Source organism: Asparagus officinalis, chromosome 9 (genome assembly GCF_001876935.1).
Source record: "Asparagus officinalis chromosome 9, Aspof.V1, whole genome shotgun sequence".
In the NCBI taxonomy this organism is placed as follows: Eukaryota; Viridiplantae; Streptophyta; class Magnoliopsida; order Asparagales; family Asparagaceae; genus Asparagus; species Asparagus officinalis.
In genome coordinates this window covers 28,649,334-28,669,003 of record NC_033802.1, presented here as the reverse complement: position 1 = coordinate 28,669,003, position 19,670 = coordinate 28,649,334, and the positions used below count along the sequence as shown (strand labels likewise).

The following is a 19,670-nucleotide window of genomic DNA, read 5'->3' as shown; positions in this document are numbered from 1 at the left end:
AGCAAAGGAGAAGCTGTTCGAAGGATCCGAAGCCCGTACGTCCGTTCCTTGAGATTAGGCTTTGTCTTAATCTCGAGAAAAGCCCTGATTTCGCTTTGTCGATTTCCGGACTTCAAGCAAATGCCCCCTTGGTGAGGTAGAAGCTCTGCCCAATTTTCCATAAACCCCGGCACAGACAAAGATCCCACGCAAGCAGAAGACCGATAAACGTCCTCTGCGTTTGTTTTGACGAGAGTTGTAAACTTTTGTTTTCATTGTGTAAAAGTTTTATAAAAAGACAATCTTTTTTTTTTGTTTTCATTGTAACGATTGAAGTTGTAATGAATACCGCAATGAATACAACAATTTTCGACGGAAACAAACTGGCGACTACAGTGGATCCGACCCTCCACTTCGCGGGTCACTTGGATCCGACCTTCCAAATCGCGGGTCACTTGAATCCGACCCTCCAACCCGTCGGTCACTTAAATCTGACCCGCGCCAGAGTCAAGGCAGAAGATGTTCTACACCGGTTACGTCGATCCCTTCGAGTTCCGCACCTCCGACGGAGCACTGTGACAGTGTGGATTTGTCCCGATTCAAGGTGAGGATAGTCGATCGCCTGGGTCCTTTGCAAGAGGATCGAGGCAAAGTTCTGAGCAAAGAACGTTTGGGTCCGGTGACTGAACCCCGAGCAACTCGTCGAGCTGGGGGTCGCACACGCCCTCTCAACAATAACAAGCCTTCTTATAAAAGGAAAACTCCAGTTTCCACCCATCTGGGGGTGTATATTCAAAACCAGGAGCCTGTTGAGATCTTGCGCTCCCAAAAGTTTAGTTCTAAACATGTGACTCTTGAGAACGCTGATAAAGCGGCAAATCCCCTGAAAGAAACGTATTCATCTGACGATGACAATGTTATACTTGGGGAGTTGTGTCAACGTACGATAGGTTGCTCTGGTCATCTGACCGATGAGTTGTACTATCGGGCTGGGGATATGAACAAGTCTCGGAAGAGATATACCCGAGAAACAAAATCTCACTGTCCGTGCGTCGAACTTATCAGGGCAGTATTATCAGCGTGTACCTGCCCCAAGACCGCTCCGCAGAGGGTCTCGGTATTTGAGAGGATCTCCAACGGAAATGATAAGTCTAATCTAAAGCGCCTCCGTAAGAAACGATCGGTCGTTCAAGGTGACGAACCCCCAGAGGTTACCATCAATATGGTTGATAAGGGAAAATCAATTCGACCTTCTAGCTCTGACCCGCTTGTATCGCATCGTCTAACCCGGTTGCGATCAGGGACCACTAGACGCAGGGACTACCAAAGAATGCAGAGAGGGTTATCCTCGGATGATGAAGTATCAGATGCTAACTCTGCAGTCGCTTCTGACAATACGGTATCTAGCCCAGGACAATCTCACGAAGTGTTCATGATCAACACCGAGCAGGTAGCCAAAATGGTTGAGGATGCCTTGGCCAAACAGAAAGAGGCATTCAAGATCGAAATGGAAATGGCTTTGTTACGGATGAGGGAAGAACATGACCAACAAATTCGAGCTTTGTCGAATCAAATTGGTGAATCCAGTCGTCGCAACACTGCTAACCAAGCAAATAGCGATTCAGATGTAGATGAACGTCTCAATCCTGATAACCCTCCCGTTGACCAAAACACTGGGGGTGACTCCACTAAAGATAACAACGCTGGGGGTGGTTCCACCGAAGATGACAATGTCGGGGGTGGCCGTGTTATTCCTCTTTCAAATCGTCCGAGGCCCGACACGAGTGAGGATGAGAAAATGAAAGATCTCGAGAGCAAAATCAACGCTCTAATGTCTACTCGAGAGGTGAAAAGGACCGGCATTCCATGTCCCTATCCAAGAAAATGGGATTCGATACCGTATCCGGCGAAGTTCAACCTGATTAACTTCACGCCGTTTGACGGGAAGGGTTCACCCACTCAACATCTGATCTACTTCAAGTCCCACTTAGGTATGATCGCCGACAATGAATCCTTGATGGTTCGGTCATTCGTTGGCACCCTTCGCGGGCCGGCCTTCGATTGGTACCGCCGTCTCAAGCCCGGAAGTATTAACAACTGGGACGATATGGAGAACTCATTCCTTGGTAACTTCTTTGATGACGACGACGAGGTATCCATCAGGATACTTTTCGATGAGAAACAAGAAGATGACGAGACAGTCGACGACTTCGTCAAGCGCTTTCGGAATAAAGCAATGAACTGCCGAGATCCGATCACGGAGGACTTCATCCTCCAGACATGTCATAACAACCTATCTATTGAGATATTAGAAGTTATGGGAGTCGCACCGTCCAACACTTGGAAAGAGTTGAAGACGCGCGGAGAGCGGGCCGAACGCTTCCTCCGAAGGAAGAAAGCCGAGAGGAGCCAACCGACGGCGAATCTTCCGAACTTTGGAAGCAACAGGATCAAGCTACCACCTATCATAAATCAGGAGGAAGCTGACAATACTACGGACCCAAAGTACTGTGCATACCACAGGAGGGTCGTTCATCCCACCAAGGATTGCTTTGCTCTCAAGAATAGCATCCAAACCTTGGTTGAAGCCGGCGTTATATCGTTCAATTAAGTCGAATCAAGACTCCGACAAGTATAAGAGTATAAACTGCTTCTTAATCCTCCAATCGGTATATGAGGTTAAACTGCTACCTGATACTCCAATAGGTATATGAGTCTAAACTGTTTCTTACCGTTGATGGGAAGTTCCTGGAGAATGTTACGCTAATATTCTTAAGGATAACCCGGACATGTAACGGAGTACAAAGTCAGACCCAGTTCCAAGAAAGAAGCTGGGGGTAGATGATTCATGTAATGGGAAGTTCCCAGAAGAACGCTATATGTAATTTTCTTAGGGATAACCCGATAATTACGAACAATGTGATAAACACTAAACCCCCACTATGATTTGTACTCCCACTCTCACTGTCTACCTGGTCAAACCTTCCTATAGTTAGGGCCACAACCAAACTCCCCTCTCGATTCCTTCCATGAACGAGAGGTCCACTTTCAATTCGAATAATCAAACCTATAAAAGTTAGGGTTGTTCTCGATCTCACTTAGTCAAATCTACAAATAGTTAAGGCTAAGACCGAGTCATTCCTTTTCGATAAACGAAAATCTGTCTTTGTTCCTTTTTCACCAAACCTATAAAAGTTAGGGTCGAAATTGGGCTTTCTCCTCAATGAATGAGGGATTTTTTTGATTCAAATGACCAATCCTATAAAAGTTAGGGTCGTTTGAACCTTTCTGATTCTCGGAGTGGAGATCTCACTCTTAGTTTCATCTTTTCGGATTCTGGGGGTGGAGATCCCACCTTGAGTTTCATTTCCTACTGTAGATAGAATATAAAATTCTTCCTCTTCAGTACCGGGAGATAGAATATAAAATTCTTCCTCTCCCATTTTCTAATCTGTCTTTGTTCTTAGAAAAGACACAACTTTCAACTTCCAATCCGAGCACTTTGCGCACGGGGAATTTTATCTCAACTCCTAAATAGAGATAAGTCTACGCCTAACACGCGTTGCCGGTTTAGTCTTTCACCGATTGAAAAAGACACCAGAATCCAGTCTGGGGTATTTTATCCCGAAGCCTAAGTAGGGATAAGTCAACGCTTAACCCGCGTTGCTGGGTGGTTCGTTCCCGTAAAAAATGACCGAGTCTACGTATTCAGCATCGTAGCAGCAAAAATCCATGCCTTTTATGCATGGGGAATTTTATCCCGAATCCTGAGCAGGGATTAGTCAACGCCTAACACGCGTTGCCGGTTAGTCTTTTGCCGTGAAAAGGACAAAAATCCACATATTCGACATTGTGGCAGGTCGTTATTCATAACGCCAAAATCCGTGCTTCACACGCGCGGGGAATTTTATCTCGAACCCTAAGTAGGGATAAGTCAACGCCTAACTCGCGTTGCCGGTTTAGTCTTTCACCGATTGAAAAAGACACCAGAGTATAATTCTGGGGACTTTCATCCCGAATCCTAAGCAGGGATAAGCCAACGCTTAACACGCGTTGCCGGTTTAGTCTTTCACCATTCAATATCGTAGCATCAAGTCTAAGGGAGTTCATTCCTTTAGCACAACGTCACATGCGGAACGGACTTAAACAATCCGCATGCAAGCCCGATTCAAACGGTAATCGGTAAAGGCACGCCAAATCCGTTGAAGGCTTAGGGTTTGCCAAAAACCTTAAAGTCTACGTCTGATACACGTCGCTGTTTAGTCTTTTCACAGGAGAAAGACGAAGTCTACGTATTCAATATCGTAGCACTAAAAGAGTTAACTCTTTTAGCATAACGTTACATGCGGAACGGACTTAAACAATCCGCATGCTAGCCCGACTCAAACGGTAGTCGGTAAAGGCTTATCAAACCCGTTGATGGCTGAGAATTTGCCAAAAATTCTATAAGTGCGAGTCATTGACGTATCAGCTTCATTAGTTGGTCTCATGACTTGAACATCCAACAAACTTCAGGATAAGATCCACACGTGCAGATGAATCAGCTTTAATAGTTGGTCCTGCAGCCCAACATTCGGGACCGTCACGCTCCAATGCCTTAAGAGCTTAAACTGTGTAGACTCCAGCAAACGTACGAGTATAAACTGTGTTAACGCCGGTCAACGCGTTACAGTAAAGATCGATGCCGGTCAACGCATCAGCAATTTCGCCAAAATAAGGCAAAAGATGACTCCAAGGATTTCAGTTACAATCAGATATGAATTCCCGACGGAGAGGATTAGTTCAAAGTCAACTCAATGGCACGAGCTAAGTTCAGAAACTTACACACCAATCTCAGTTCAAGATTTCGACAACGGTCAGACGATAAACGCAGCGCCGGAAGAACTTCACCTATTCGACGAAACAATGAATAGATTGAAGACTGAAGAAGTTAAGAATTGAGATAGTTCAAGGTCACTCTACGAAATTGAGGAGATGGCCTATCTTATCCAAAGCATTCCAGACTCCTCTATAAAAGAAAGAGTCTGAAATACTTTGGAGGGGGTATCTGTAGGCATATAAAATTGCTTATAGGTCCCTTAGCATAGCTCGGCGTCCGACCCGCGCAAGCGCGGGTCGGATTGGTCCGACCCGCGCAACCGCGGGTCGGATTGGTCCGACCCGCGCAACCGCGGGTCGGATTGGTCCGACCCGCGCAACCGCGGGTCGGATTGGTCCGACCCGCGCAACCGCGGGTCGGATTGGTCCGACCCGCGCAACCGCGGGTCGGACTGATCCGACCCGCGCAAGTGCGGGTCGGATTGGTCCGACCCGCGCAAGCGCGGGTCGGACTGATCCGACCCGCGCAAGCGCGGGTCAGACTTGCCCCCCGCGCGCTACTTCAACCCATGTTCGGTTTTTTGACGGTTTTCTCGGGATTTTTCAGTTCCAGAGTTTTCTAACTGACCTGATATCATCCCCAAACGTGGTTAGGCTGTTGTTAACTGAAGATAGAGCCAAATCACTTGTTCTCATCCAAATAACCGCTTCCGAAGCCCTATAAATACAAACCTAGGGCTTCCTTTCAGCAGGGGCGATTGATTATCAAGACGAGGAGGTGCTGCCGGATTGTGGAGTCAAAGGAGCACGAATTTCAGCGAGGGTTGACAGATCTTGGCGAGTTCTTCGGCATAAAGAAGGAGAGTTCGAGAGATCCGACGCCCGTTCCCGTCCGTCCCTTGAGATTAGGCTTGGTCTTAATCTCGAGAAGAGCCCTGATTTCGCTTGGTCGATCTCAGCGCTTCAAATCAAATACTTCCTCGGTGAAGACGAAGCTCTGCTAAATTTTTCATCAACCGGATCCAGATCAAAGGCGGTCCACGGATAAACCCCGGCACAGGCAAAGATCCCACGCAAGCAGAAGACCGATAAACGTCCTCTGCGTTTGTTTTGACGAGAGTTGTAAACTTTTGTTTTCATTGTGTAAAAGTCTTATAAAAAGACAATTTTTTTTTTTGTTTTCATTGTAACGATTGAAGTTGTAATGAATACCGCAATGAATACAACAATTTTCGACGGAAACACTTATGTGCATGTTTGATAAACTCAAATTTTATTCTTTAATTCATGTATCTTATTGAAAGTTCTCTGTCGTACGAGGATGTTTCGAAGTATAGATTTGATGAAATAGATAACTACTTCGTAGGAACATAGTGATGATTATGTAACATTCAGTGGCAGCTCCTTGAGAAGTATCCGGTACTGGACTTGGGAAAGGAGGCGGATTATTGGACTTGATTCTGAGTATGGTTTGACGTATCAGTCTAACTGAATGATACCTATTTCATTTTGTTTCAGCTTTAGTATTGTTCAATTGCTGTTAAAAAAATGCTTTTAGTTTTCTCATTTTAATGGTGTTGTCATAAATAATATAAATATTTAACTAATTGAGTACTTCTTATGCTGTATTCTTATGGTTTGATGATGTTCTTAAATTGCAATCATATACAATTTTCTTACATTGACTTTATTTGATTTAGGTATTACATTGTCTCTTAATTTCGTCAGGTGGATGTCATACACCCCTTATATGATAGGTATTATATTTTCTTTGTTTTTTGACATTTCAAGGTGGATGTCATACACCCCTTATATGATAGGTATTATATTTTCTTTGTTTTTTGACATTTCACTTTTATTTTACCAATTTCTTTGGTTTTTGACATTTCACTTTTATTTTACCAATTTCTTTGGAAAGTTATCAACGGTTTAAATATTGATATGATTCGCACAAAATATTCAAATATTATTTTCCCATGTTTACATTTTTTCCAAACCTTTCATTTTTTCAATTTTTTTAAGTTTACCAATTTTTGATACTTTTTTGACATTTCACTTTAATTTTGAATTTTTTCACCTTATAAATAATAAAATAACTCCCATCAAATTTCTCAATATTGTTTTTACACATTTACATTTTTCAAACTATATATGATTTTAAATGGATTCAAGTTTTCCAAACTTTCTAATTTTTCAAACTATATATACAACTTAGGTTGTATCATTTCTGACTACTTATATATTATTACTTTTTTATTTTGCATTCTTTTGCTACATCAATTTTTATATATTAAACAAATCCGTGCATCGCACGGGCGTGAAACTAGTTAAATATAATAAATGGTTACAACCACATTAAGCTATGAAAAATGGAAACATGTCAGACACTCAAATATTCAAACTCATCAAGACTCAAATGACCTCACCGATTTATTACCATATAGCATCATATCATATTACATAGACTGACTTGTTCAAAGTCAAATAAAGAAGATTGTCAAACCTTAAATGTAAAATACAAGACTACAAAACATGAGGGTGAGAGTCATCACATACAAGGTGATTTAGGACTTGAGGAAATTGGTGTACCATCCTGCAGATTTTTTGGGCATACGTTTAAGCCCATCAGCATAATCAATATAAACAAGCCCAAATCTTTCGGTGTATCCTTTTTGCCGGCATACGTTTAAGCCCATCAGCATAATCAATATAAACAAGCCCAAATCTTTCGGTGTATCCTTTTTGCCACTCAAAATTATCTGCCAGCGACCAAACAATATAAACAAGCCCAAATCTTTCGGTGTATCCTTTTTGCCACTCAAAATTATCTGCCAGCGACCAAACATAGTACCCTTTCACGTTAACATTGTCTACCCTGCCAGTACAAAGAAATAGATTTTAATTTCATTAGGTTCAAATTTTGACCATATCTGGAATGGTATTTAAATAAGTACCATAGGTAAAGGAAAATATTATAAAAATATTTTTTTCACAAAGTTGGCTATGATTTAGAAACTTATTATCTCCCGAAATTACCACAAATGCATGGCCAGCTTAATACATTACTGAGAAATTTCCCTTGTGAAATAGAACAAGCTAGATTCTAAGCATGCATATAATTCTTTTGCATATCCACGAAGGTCAAGTTATACGGTGAATTATAAGTCCACATTTCTAAATTACTTCTAAAAAATAAACATATCCACGAAGGTCAAGTTATACGGTGAATTATAAGTCCACATTTCTAAATTACTTCTAAAAAATAAATGATATAAATACTCTCACATTATGAATGTTTAAACAGCTAAATAAGTTCTTTATTGAACGGTAATCAGTTATGATCTGTCGACTTTTATGTATAAATAATGCGTGCAGCTATTAATGCACATGAGCCTATTTTGAAATATAACAATGAATTCTTGTGATGTACATAGTATTTACTTACAATGTTGCAAGATGCACATTTTGAATATGAGATTGCAAATATTCAATTCTCTTCTCATCCTTAAGTGCTTCTTCCTTGCTTATTTCTGGATTGTCAATCTCAGCAGTTCCTGCAAAGGTTATTGTGTAAAGGTAAGGTCTATTGTATAATGTTCTTATGAAAGAAAACATGATAAAAAGTTCATGCGGTTTATTGCATAAATTTTCTTCTAGTTATATCTGTTGTCCATAAGCTACCAATATTCAAGTGCGACGAAAAATATAATTCCGTATGTGATATTTTTGCTTTCTTCTTTTCAAGTTCTCGACTTCCCCTTCATTGAGAGAACATCGGGACGGATGTTGACATTTTTCTTTGATTATGCTTCATTTTACAGCAGATCGACTTTCCATGTCCTTTCAAGACCACTGTGTTAGGGTTTTTCTTTGCACTTAGTTAACCCTATTTTCACTTGGATCAAGATTTAACTTTTATTACTAACAAGAAAAATTTTCAATTTATATATTGAGGTTTTGTCTTTATTAGTTAGGACTTTTATTCTATTCGGATTATGTAAGATTCAAATGGAAGAAAACTCCACTAAACATAAAGATATTCCTGCCGAGAATGTTTCTTATTATGAGCAGTTATTATCTAGATTCTTCAATTCCTGTATCTACTATTGATGATTCTCTTTGATGAATGGGTAGTCAACTAATATTATCTAGATTCTTCAATTCCTGTATCTACTATTGATGATTCTCTTTGATGAATGGGTAGTCAACTAAGTGATCACATGAAATACGTGCTTAATATCTACTATTGATGATTCTCTTTGATGAATGGGTAGTCAACTAAGTGATCACATGAAATACGTGCTTATTCAATCTATTACTAGAGGAATTTATCCAGAAAATTTTCTTCATTTCTGATGTTAAGGTGCCCGGTATGGATGGATATTTTAAAAGCATTTGAGTCAAAGAAACTGCTTATATAGCACGTGAAACAAAGTGTAAGGTTACAAGTAGAGGAGTAGTCAATATGGAAAGAAAACATGGCGACATGATTGTATTTTAAGGAGTTTGAGCTGTATATACAAATAGTCAAACAAATTTTTTTTTCCTCATTAGGTGTGCTTGATTCGAAGGAGTATTACACCTATATGCATATGCATCATAAGCTGCAGAACATACCTCATCTAATTAGAAAGTGGTGTGGTAATGTTTTATACAAGTTTTTTTATTCTTTTTCTTTTTGAGGAGTATGTTTATACAAGTTAGTTGACGAGAACATAATTCGAGGTGGAATTTTTCATTGAAAGAGGTTATTGGCCACGAGAAAAAGATGCTAATAACTATACTTTGATTCCTAAAAGAAGTCTCCATTGGAGTTTCACATCAGCTAAACTATGTCCCCTACCCCATCGAGCATCATAGATTTGAAATTGGAAAATCATGAGGCAGTATGTCAACAATTAGAACGACCCTAAGTGGAAAATTTGGAAATTTAATGGTTATTCGTCTAGTTTTTCTAATTTTTAGGAAATAATCAGTAACTACATATTGAATTCTACCACTATTCTATAGATGTTTTGAAGTTTGCAGTGATTTGTGTACAAGTTAAAAAAGGATTTGGCATCAATCAATGAACATCATTAGTTTCTATTAAGCCCTTTGGGAGGGTAGAAGTCATGAGATTTGATATCTCTCTTAAAAGTTGAAGGTCACAAAGCAAAAGATTCCTCAAGGAATAGATCATAAGTTTTCAAAGCTGGTTGCGTTCAAGCCTAAAATGAGATTGTTAGGTTTTTATCTCTGTGGTCAGCGAATCCTAATTTGACTTTGTTGAAATTTTGGCTTCGATTTGAAGCAAACAATTTCAATTCGAATTGAGCTTTCAATTTAAAAAGGATTAGGTTTGATCGATTTAAGTACATAAAAATCCTATATGAACTCAAGATAAGAGAAAAACTCTATAAATACTTCTAGAAGGATTCCTATAAATAAGCCTTTCTAGAGAAAGAAGAGAAGACAACATAAAACGTGTTTGAGCCAGAATAAGATATAGAAAAGAAATAAAAGAGAAAACCTAGTATATTTGTGAGACCTTTCTGAGATGAAGAGCAGCGCTGGTGCAAGCTTATTTATAACTTGATGTAGAATGCACTACAAATATATTCATGGAGAAACGGGAACGCTAAAAGCTCAAATGCAGGCTGAGCAGAGGAAAAAAATTTACAACGAAGAACAGACCATATCTCCCAAATCGTACATCAGAATTGGACGAATTATATATGTAAATCGCGTTTGTTTTGTAAAATTTCCCCTAAATTGAGAGATGACAGAGTTTTGTTAGTTTTTTACTATTTTAGGTAATATTTTAGGAACCTGTTTTGCTTAGAAAACAAATCCGGTTTGATTCCAAATTTGACCGATTTACTTTCCTAATCATAGGGAGTCTTTTGAGGATAGTTTTGTTATTTCTATTTTTGGTAAAGTTCGGGTCCCAATAGGAGTCTTGTTTATTTTCTATTTAGGCAAAGGATTGTCAGCCCTAGGGGCATTACTGATCATCAATAAAATTTCTCTTATAATATTTCTCTTTAATATTTTCTTTATAGACTCAAAGTTCTTTGTGGATTTAAAAAGCACCCTTGGTGGATTTCGAGGTTTTCACTTTCGTGCTGCGATCGATACAACTTAATTCATTAATTTTAGTAATTTTTCCATATGTTTTTTATATAGAGGGATCGGTTGTTCGTTTAAAAATACATGGCATCTAAAATTATAACGTTTTTTTGAAACAATACACTGTTGAGACCTCTTGCAACAATAGACTGAATGGACAGTAGCGAGGTCATCAACATGAGAACATAATTTAAACTAATTCCATATCGATCTTTCACGTTAAGCAAAGCACAATGGCTACATGCAAGTTACTAGTAGGTAAGCTGGAAATCATAAGCTCGATATTAAGTAATGTATCAACCGTTTTCAGTAAAATAGATGTTGGTGTTATTAACTATATCGATCTTTCACGTTAAGCAAAGCACAACGGTTAACTACATGAAAGTTACTAATAGGTAAGCTGGAAATCACAAGCTCGATATTAAGCAAGGTACTAACCATTTTCAGTAATGTAGATGTTGGGGTTGTTATAATTTTCTTTGATATATATCAATAGTTCTCTAATTCCTTCAGGGTGTACGTAAATCCAAGAACCATGCTGCAATAGATAAAGAAAAAGTTAGTACAATATACAAGCATAACAAATACTCAACAAATGCTATCGCCTTGACATGCTGAAGTAGAAATCAATAAGTAGAACTACATTAAAGACTATAAATTAAGTAGGTCCCTAAAAATATTAACTTCTATATCATCAATGTGGTATTTTCAAAATTAAAACTTCACGATGTTTGAAAAAAGATTCAGACTTACCAGTTCTCCAATAGGTTCACCAAAAATATTCTCTGTGGAAGAAAAATAGAAAACTCCAGTAAGTTATAAAGAACCTTACTAATTCTTAAATAATATTTAATTATAGTTTATGAGTCAAATATTATAAAATTTTTCAAGAAATATAGAATATGCATGTTAGCTCTTTCACATGCGCAACAATGTCCGGCATAAATAAGTATACAGAGGAAGTGATAATCCAGGATTGTAAACTTTTATGTAAATATTAGCCTTAAAATCAGAGGTTTTTGAGATAAATATACCAATTGCAACCATGCATCATATCCTGTTCTCTGTAAAATTCAAGATAAGTATTACCGTATGATTTTATGCTAATTGCAACCATGCATCATATCCTGTTCTCTGTAAAATTCAAGATAAGTATTACCGTATGATTTTATGCTTAATGTGATTTTCATTAAGTGATACAATTGTACGTGTTCGTATAAAAAGGTCAAATAAGCACCTGTATGATGAGTAATATATGTGACAATTTTGAGACATATAAAAAGAGAAGTAAACTCATGAACGGATGGTTGATAGATATATAATGTAATAAATCTATCACCACACAACATTGATGTGCACGGAGATTTACTTCCTTAACAAATTAAACTATGGAAACTAGAGCTCGAAACTAACATCGACAAAGGAGAAAAATATCCATTGCTTGAGGCTGTATTTATATGTCTTACTTGTTTCTTGCGATATTTGCATATCATCAAAGTAAGTGAAATCTTGACCCGACGTTGGCTTGTCTTTTGCATAACTGGAAGTGTAATAATTAATCCCGAAATAGTCATAAGAGCCCTTAATGGCTTTCTTCTCTTCTTCTGTAAATCGTGGAAGTCTGTCTCCGAGGATATCCTTCATTGTTTTTGGATAATCTCCATGTACGAATGGATCCATATACCTGCATGAAATCGGAAGCACATATATAAATTATGACATCTTTCACGCGCACCCTTATGATTTATATAAAGCTATTCAGTTATACGAACCAGCCAAGAACAAAATCATTCCCTCTCTTAGCAGCTTTTTTATCAGCCTCCGAGTCTGAGTATTCCTTGAAAAATATACTATTAATTACAATGCCAATTTGTCCTCTTTGTATGGCCTAAAATATAAGAAGAGATAACCGAAGTTCACAGTTATAATGGGACATTTAATAGAAATTAATATTTCCATATAAATAAGAAAAGAAGAAATTAATACGGTACTTGTGCAAGAAGAAATTGAAAAATAAGTGGAAATGTAAAACCTAAAGAGTAATTTTCTAAAATATACAATTAAACTTTAGCACAATTTAAATCGTAACTAAATATTAATATCAATAATGGAGATACTATATTAATTTATTAGATATAGTATGTCATTTAACCCTTAAATTTCTCTAAGTTCCTAAGTCATTAAAGATGTTTATTTTGATGTATTATATGTACCTGAAAGTGGTCCCTATAAAGCTGGACAACAGCTGCATGAGCAAGAATAAGGTTGTGCGTGACAATATATGGTTCCGTCAATGGGTTCCCAAATTCAACACCTTCAACGCCCCTCGATGGTGCATGCCACCCAAGACTGTATCCATGAGTAGCAAAAGACCATGGCTCGTTGATTGTTGACCAATTTTTAACCCTACCACCAAACTCAATGAAACATATTTTTGCAAAATCCACAAAATCCTTGCTGCACAAGAATAACAAAAACAATTTTAAAAATTTACATTTAAATGTGTAACCACTAACAAGATGAATAGAGTAGCATAATATCATTGAGAGAAAAAGAACGGTAGTGTGCAAATAAGTTGCATTTAAATTTAGAAAAGTCAACTCACATCATATGGTTGATTAAAATCACCCCTATGTGAGTTGGGTGATTTACATAATTTACTAAATAACTTAAATTCTATATTATCCCTTTAACCATCCGTGTATGGTATAGATAACCCGATTCAATGGGGTGTCTAAAAGAATTAAAATCATGCTATTCTGACCTTAACATTTGAACTAGGTTGGGCTTTTTTACATATATATATTCTAAATCATTCATATTTTCATATTAGTTTTAAATATCATTGAAGTTGCTATTTATTGCCTAATTTCATATATGCTTTTCGAAATAAGTCCCGTTTTCGACTTCTGTGTGACCGGGGGAGAATATTTTGTTAAACTTAATTAACGCTATTACTTGCATTTCTAGTTATTATATAAATTCATTCCTTTCCTAGTACGTTCAAACCAAATCCAAACTCTCTTTTTTCCTTTGGTAGTTTGTCGTGACTCGAAAAATTGAACAGAGGGTCAAGAGGTGTTGGTCGAAAGAATACATCTTCTGAGGAAGAAAATAGCTTCCTTTTTTGGAGAGACCTTTCATCACCAATTTTTTTTTTAAAATGATTTTATTCATCAACCAATATGAAAGAGTATGTACATCAAGAATCTCATCACATTTTGTGAGATAACAAAGTTTTGTATCTAAAGCTCAAAAGAAACACTGTTTTGAGCCTGAACATTGTATATTACTCTATCCGTAGATTCCTCAAACAAAGCACCATCTGAATTACACACCAGATATTGCTCAAAATGCACATCAATCAGTTTTTGCATCTCTAAGGCATCCCTCTGTTGAATATAATTGACCGTAAATCCATATGCACCACCAGATAGTGCACAACCTGAAACCAAAATGCATCCTGCTATACTTATAAATAAATCAACCAGCTTTTGTATCTCCAAGGCGTCTCACTATTTAGAACAACTGACATTAAGTCCAATTTGATGCATTTGATGATTTGCTCAACAGTACTGTATGTTTGCTTAAAAATCCTCCCATTATGTTCCAGCCATATATTGTAAATAGAGGAGGTGAGAGACATCCTTTTAACATTGATCTTGAATGCATTTCTCCTTTGGTTAGCTTCGTACCAATTCATCAAATGATTCCAGTCACAACTTTTCCAATTGAATTACAACCAGTTCATAACTCCATTCTAGATATCAGTCAAAAACTTGCATTCAAAGAACATGTGATTTCGAGTTACACTTTCTGATCTTGCACATAACACACATTTGTTGATTTAAATGATCCCTCTTTTCTGCAGCTTATCTTGAGTTAGAAATCTATCCTGAACTGCTAACCAAGAGATAAAAGAGTGCTTAGGGTAATTTAGATTCCCCCAAATTGTGATACTCCATAACACTGGCACTCTGTTTGTAGTAGGAATTAGAGCATAATATAGATCTGACAAGATGATTTTTGAGATAGGTACCATGGACCCATAACTAGGAATCATTGTTTTTTATTTCTACTTACCATACATTCATGTTCCTGAGATAGGTACCATGGACTCATTTAACCCATAAAAGTTCTTTGTTAGTATGTATGTCCCATAAAGTCTTTAAAGCTGCAGCCTTGTTCCATATGATTGAGGAAAAAATCCCCAGTCCACCATACTTTTTATCTGAGACCAAAGGAGTTTTGAAGGTTTGATCATTCTTCCCCCAAAGAAAATTCCTGCATAGTTCATCCACCTTTTGGAGCACTTTAATTGGGAGAACATAACTGGATGTCCAATATATTTGTATGCCTAGAATGACACTTTTGATGATTTGTAACCTGCCTGCATAAGACAAGTTTTTGTGCTTCAAATAATTCTGAAACTGGTGGTGATTTTTGAGAAGAGAGAGGTGCAGTCCAGAAATGTCAGTCTCTTGCACACTAGGGGAACACCTAGATATTTAATGGCCATTTTTCCTTCAGTGAATCCTAGATAGGATTGAATAGATTCTTTGGCTTCATCATCTACACCTCCATAAAATATAGCACATTTGTTAGTATTTGCTTCTAAGCCAGATACTTCACTGAACTTTGTGACACATTGGTATAGCTTCTGAATTGAGATCAAATCACCTTTACTAAATAATAAAAGATCATCAGCAAAGATTAAGTGTGATATTTTGAGCCTCTCACATTTTGGATGGAAATTGAAGTCCCTAACTTGCCTCAAAAAATCTAAGCTTCTTGAAAGGTATTCCATGCCCAAGATAAACAGGTAAGGGGAGAGAGGATCTCCTTGTCTCAGCCCCCTTTCTCCTTTGAAGTATCCATGTAAAGAACCATTAAATGAAATAGAATATTTTGGAGTACTAATACAAGTCATAATCCTGCTAGTCAGCACTTTTGGAAAACCCAGACCATCCAGCATCTCTTCTATGAATTTCCAATTGATAGTGTCAAAAGCCTTTTTGATATCAATGTTGATCATAGCTCTTGGTGAAATGCTTTTCCTACCATAGTTCTTGACCAACTCATGAGCTAACAAAATATTATTTACTATGTGCCTCCTTTTTACAAAAGCACATTGAGAATCATTTATCAGTACCCCCATTACTGATTGTATTCTGTTAGCTAGGATTTTTGAAATAATTTTGTATAGGAAATTACAACAGGAAATTGGTCTAAAATCAGATGGGGAGCTTGGACATTGTACCTTGGGTATGAGTGTGATGGAGCTTGAGTTTATTGCTCCCAGTAATTTGCCATTTTTGAAGAAGCCTTCAATTGCAAGTGTAATCTCTTCTTCAATCACTGACCATGCAGATTTGAAGAAAGATGCTCCATAGCCATCAGGACCAGGGGACTTGTTATCTGACATGGAAAATACTGCATTCTTGATATCTTCTCTGGAAATAGGTAAAGATAAATTCCTGGCCTGGTCATCATTCAGACAGGGGCCATTTTGAATAATCTTGATCTCAAGAGAGGAAACAATACCTTCTTTTCCCATTAGGTTTTTATAATAGGAGATTAGCTCATTTATAATGTCATCTCCCTCAGTGAGTTTGGTACCTGTGTTGTTGTATAGAACCAGGATCTTGTTCTGGTGTCTTTTGTCCTTAAGAATTGAGTGGAAATAGCTTGTGCATCTATCTCCTTTAATGATCCATTGAATTCTTGCTTTTTGTTGGAAGAAAGATAACTCATAGTTTAGAAGGAGGTTGTATTTTGAAAGTCATTCTTTTTCCTGACTAATCAACACAGGATTGAGGTGGTCTTCCTGCAGCTTCCCTTGAACATCCTCTAAAGCAAATTTAGCTCTAAGGACTTGTTCACTTATATTACCAAAGTGTTTTCTGTTTAATTCTTTTAGGCCATCCCTCAAAAGCTTGATTTTGGTGAAAACAGAATACATTCTAAATCCTTCAATTTTTTTATTCCATGTTGAAGAGACTGTGGTTAAGAAGTTGCTATGATTGGTCCACATTTTGAAGAACTTAAAAGGATTTTTCCTTTAAAAATCATCTTCATAGATTGAGACCATAGAAGGGGAGTGGTTAGAGAAATTAAGGAGCAAGAACTCTATGTGGCTAGAGTTGTGAATTTGAATCCATGAATCATTTATATCTGAATCTGTGAGCATGGAACCTCGCAATTTTTCTTCATTACTAATCATTATGTTGAAATCCTCACACAATAGCCATGGTATACTTCCAGTTGTTTGATATATTTGACAAAGTTCAGCCCATAGCTCTCCTATTTTCCTGATGATTTGAACTATAAATAGCTGAGACTATACAATCTGTTCTTCCATCCACTAACTTCACTAGACATGTTATCTGATGTGAAGAAACATGAGTAATTTGAACATCTAGTATGACAGGGTCCCATAATATCATAATTCTGGCCTTCTCTGAATTTATCACATTAGAATATAATTCCAGTCTATAGCAATTCTTTTAGTCACACTTGGAATTTTAGTATTCTTCAATATAGTTTCCAAAAGAGCAATGAAAGAGAGATGGTTTTGAAATAGATGTTGCTTCACCAAGTGTTGTTTAGGGGATTTATTCAGACCCCTACCATTCCAAAAAGACCAGTTCATCAATTTGTTTCACCTCTATTTAAAATAGAGGGATCCATCTCATTTGCTATGTCAACCACAGGGGAAAAATAATTAATATCACTCATTCTGTTTTTCCCTTTCTTAACATGCATCCAGAAATTTTCATTTTGAGCAGATCCTTGTCCATTAGAGTTGGAACTATAGATTGAATGCATAACATGAATAGGCTTAGAGCCAGCAGACCCTGAACCTGAATGTAAGAGTGAAGCTGACTTTTCCATATTATTCTGAACTGTTAGCAAAACATGCATAGCATGCACAGAGTTTGCTCCTGCTAATTTAAATTGTGCTTCTTTTCTAGACTGGATTTGCAAGAGTGAAGCTGACTTCTCCATAGTATTCTGAACTGTTGACAAAACATGCACATCATGCATAGATTTTCCAAACTGGGTTTGCATTTCATCCATAGCCTTTGCAACCATTGTTTCCTAAGTGACATGAATAGGCATATGCTCAGGAATTTTTATATCCTTCACATATCCAGAATTTGATTTTTCAGGAATTAAGTCCTTAATAGGTCCAGAAAATCCTTCTGAACTCAAGATTGGAATATTCCCATCTTTAATACATCCTGAATTTGGCTTTTTAGAATCTTTGCTCACTTGAACATTACAATTATTCCCAGAAACATGTTTAGGGACCCATCTCTGAATTTTTTGTTGTCTTCTGCATGATGTTGTATCATGTCCAATCAAGTTACATGATACACACCATCTAGGCTTATGTTCATAGAAGACCTTTTGATTTATCATTTCACCATTTGGACCTTGAATTGATATGTGATCAGGAAGTTGCAATGGCATTTTAACTTCAAGTAGAACTCTTGCATAAGTTAATCTCTGTTTTGTTGCTGTGAGTTTGTCAGTAGCTATTGGTCTACCAACAACACTTGTAATCTTACTTATACTTTTTGCATTCCATAAATTGAGTCTAAGGCTTGGTAATTGTATCCACATTGGATAACCATTACTGGAGCATTTCTCAATTTCTTCATTTATAGACCAGTGTTTGAGGAGGAGAGGTCTTGAACCAAAAAACCAAGGGCCTCTTTCAAGAATTTCATTCAACTCTTCCATATTATTGAATTTGAAAAGAAAAAGGCCTGGTTTCAATAAGAAAATTTTAGGATTTGCTATCTGAGCCCAGATTTTCTTAACAAATGATTCCATAGCTTTAAATTTTGCATTTAACCCAATAACATGTCCAATGAGTGTGAATTTCCACATGGATTCCCCTTCTATCCATTCTTCTTTTTCAAATTTCACAGAATCTTTGGATTGTGAAGGAATGTAATCCAAAGTCATGCCACTTCCTAATTTCCTGTTATCAGTAAAAAAACTGATCCAACTCTTTTTTGGTTCATTCACTAGATTCAAAATAGTATCATCATTTAAAGCATTAAAAGGAGGAAATCCAGCAAAGGTCATCTCTTCCCTTGGTTTATCTTGAGTTCGAATTTTATCAGCATCTGTCTTAATCTCATCTCTCTTGGTGGAATTCAAAGATTCAGAGTTTGATTTCCGTATCGATTCAAGAAAATTAACCTCAACAACTTCATTATCAGCCCAAGTGGATCTTGAACTACTCGCATCATTATGAGAGATGGAGGAACTTTCTAACTGACGAGTTTGAAAACCAATAGGTTGAGGAGATACCTGAGTTGCAAGATTTTCAAGTAAGCTACAAATCTGAAGATTTCTTCCATAGATTTATTCTTTTTTTCCCTATTTGGCCCCGCTGACCCCATGATTCCAGAGCCAAATTCTTCTTCATCTTCAACAATTCTAGCATCGATACGATCCTCTGAGAATTGCAGATCAGGATTTGATGATCTCAAACCAATGCTTAAGATCTTGGTAGCACTATTTCTCTTCTTTCTTGCCATTAAGACTCAACGAGGGTGCACTTTAGCAGAAAATTTTTTTCCTGCTAAAATGCTCTATGTAACCGCCAAAACAGAAGAAGAAAAAGCTTTGCAATATAATTCTTATTTCATCACCAAGTTGCAGCGTCCTTACATGTCAAAAAAAAAAAAAAAAAAAAAAAAAAAACAACGTACGACGTTCGAAACCCTAGGGACAACGCCGGT

The 19,670-nt window shown here is 37.3% G+C and overlaps 1 protein-coding gene across 1 annotated transcript in view; it reads right to left on the bottom strand.

Moving 5' to 3' along the window:
- The window catches only part of LOC109823676 (beta-glucosidase 24-like), a 43,459-nt gene continuing 30,981 nt past the window's right edge, over positions 7,193-19,670 (bottom strand). The window contains exons 9-16 of the mRNA XM_020390004.1: positions 13,122-13,365; positions 12,681-12,796; positions 12,375-12,592; positions 11,662-11,693; positions 11,347-11,446; positions 8,243-8,351; positions 7,605-7,672; positions 7,193-7,465 (exon numbers count right to left, since the gene is read on the bottom strand). Coding sequence (XP_020245593.1) covers positions 7,362-7,465; positions 7,605-7,672; positions 8,243-8,351; positions 11,347-11,446; positions 11,662-11,693; positions 12,375-12,592; positions 12,681-12,796; positions 13,122-13,365 — 991 coding nt within the window. The 3' untranslated portion in view covers positions 7,193-7,361. The remainder of the gene's footprint in view (positions 7,466-7,604; positions 7,673-8,242; positions 8,352-11,346; positions 11,447-11,661; positions 11,694-12,374; positions 12,593-12,680; positions 12,797-13,121; positions 13,366-19,670) is intronic.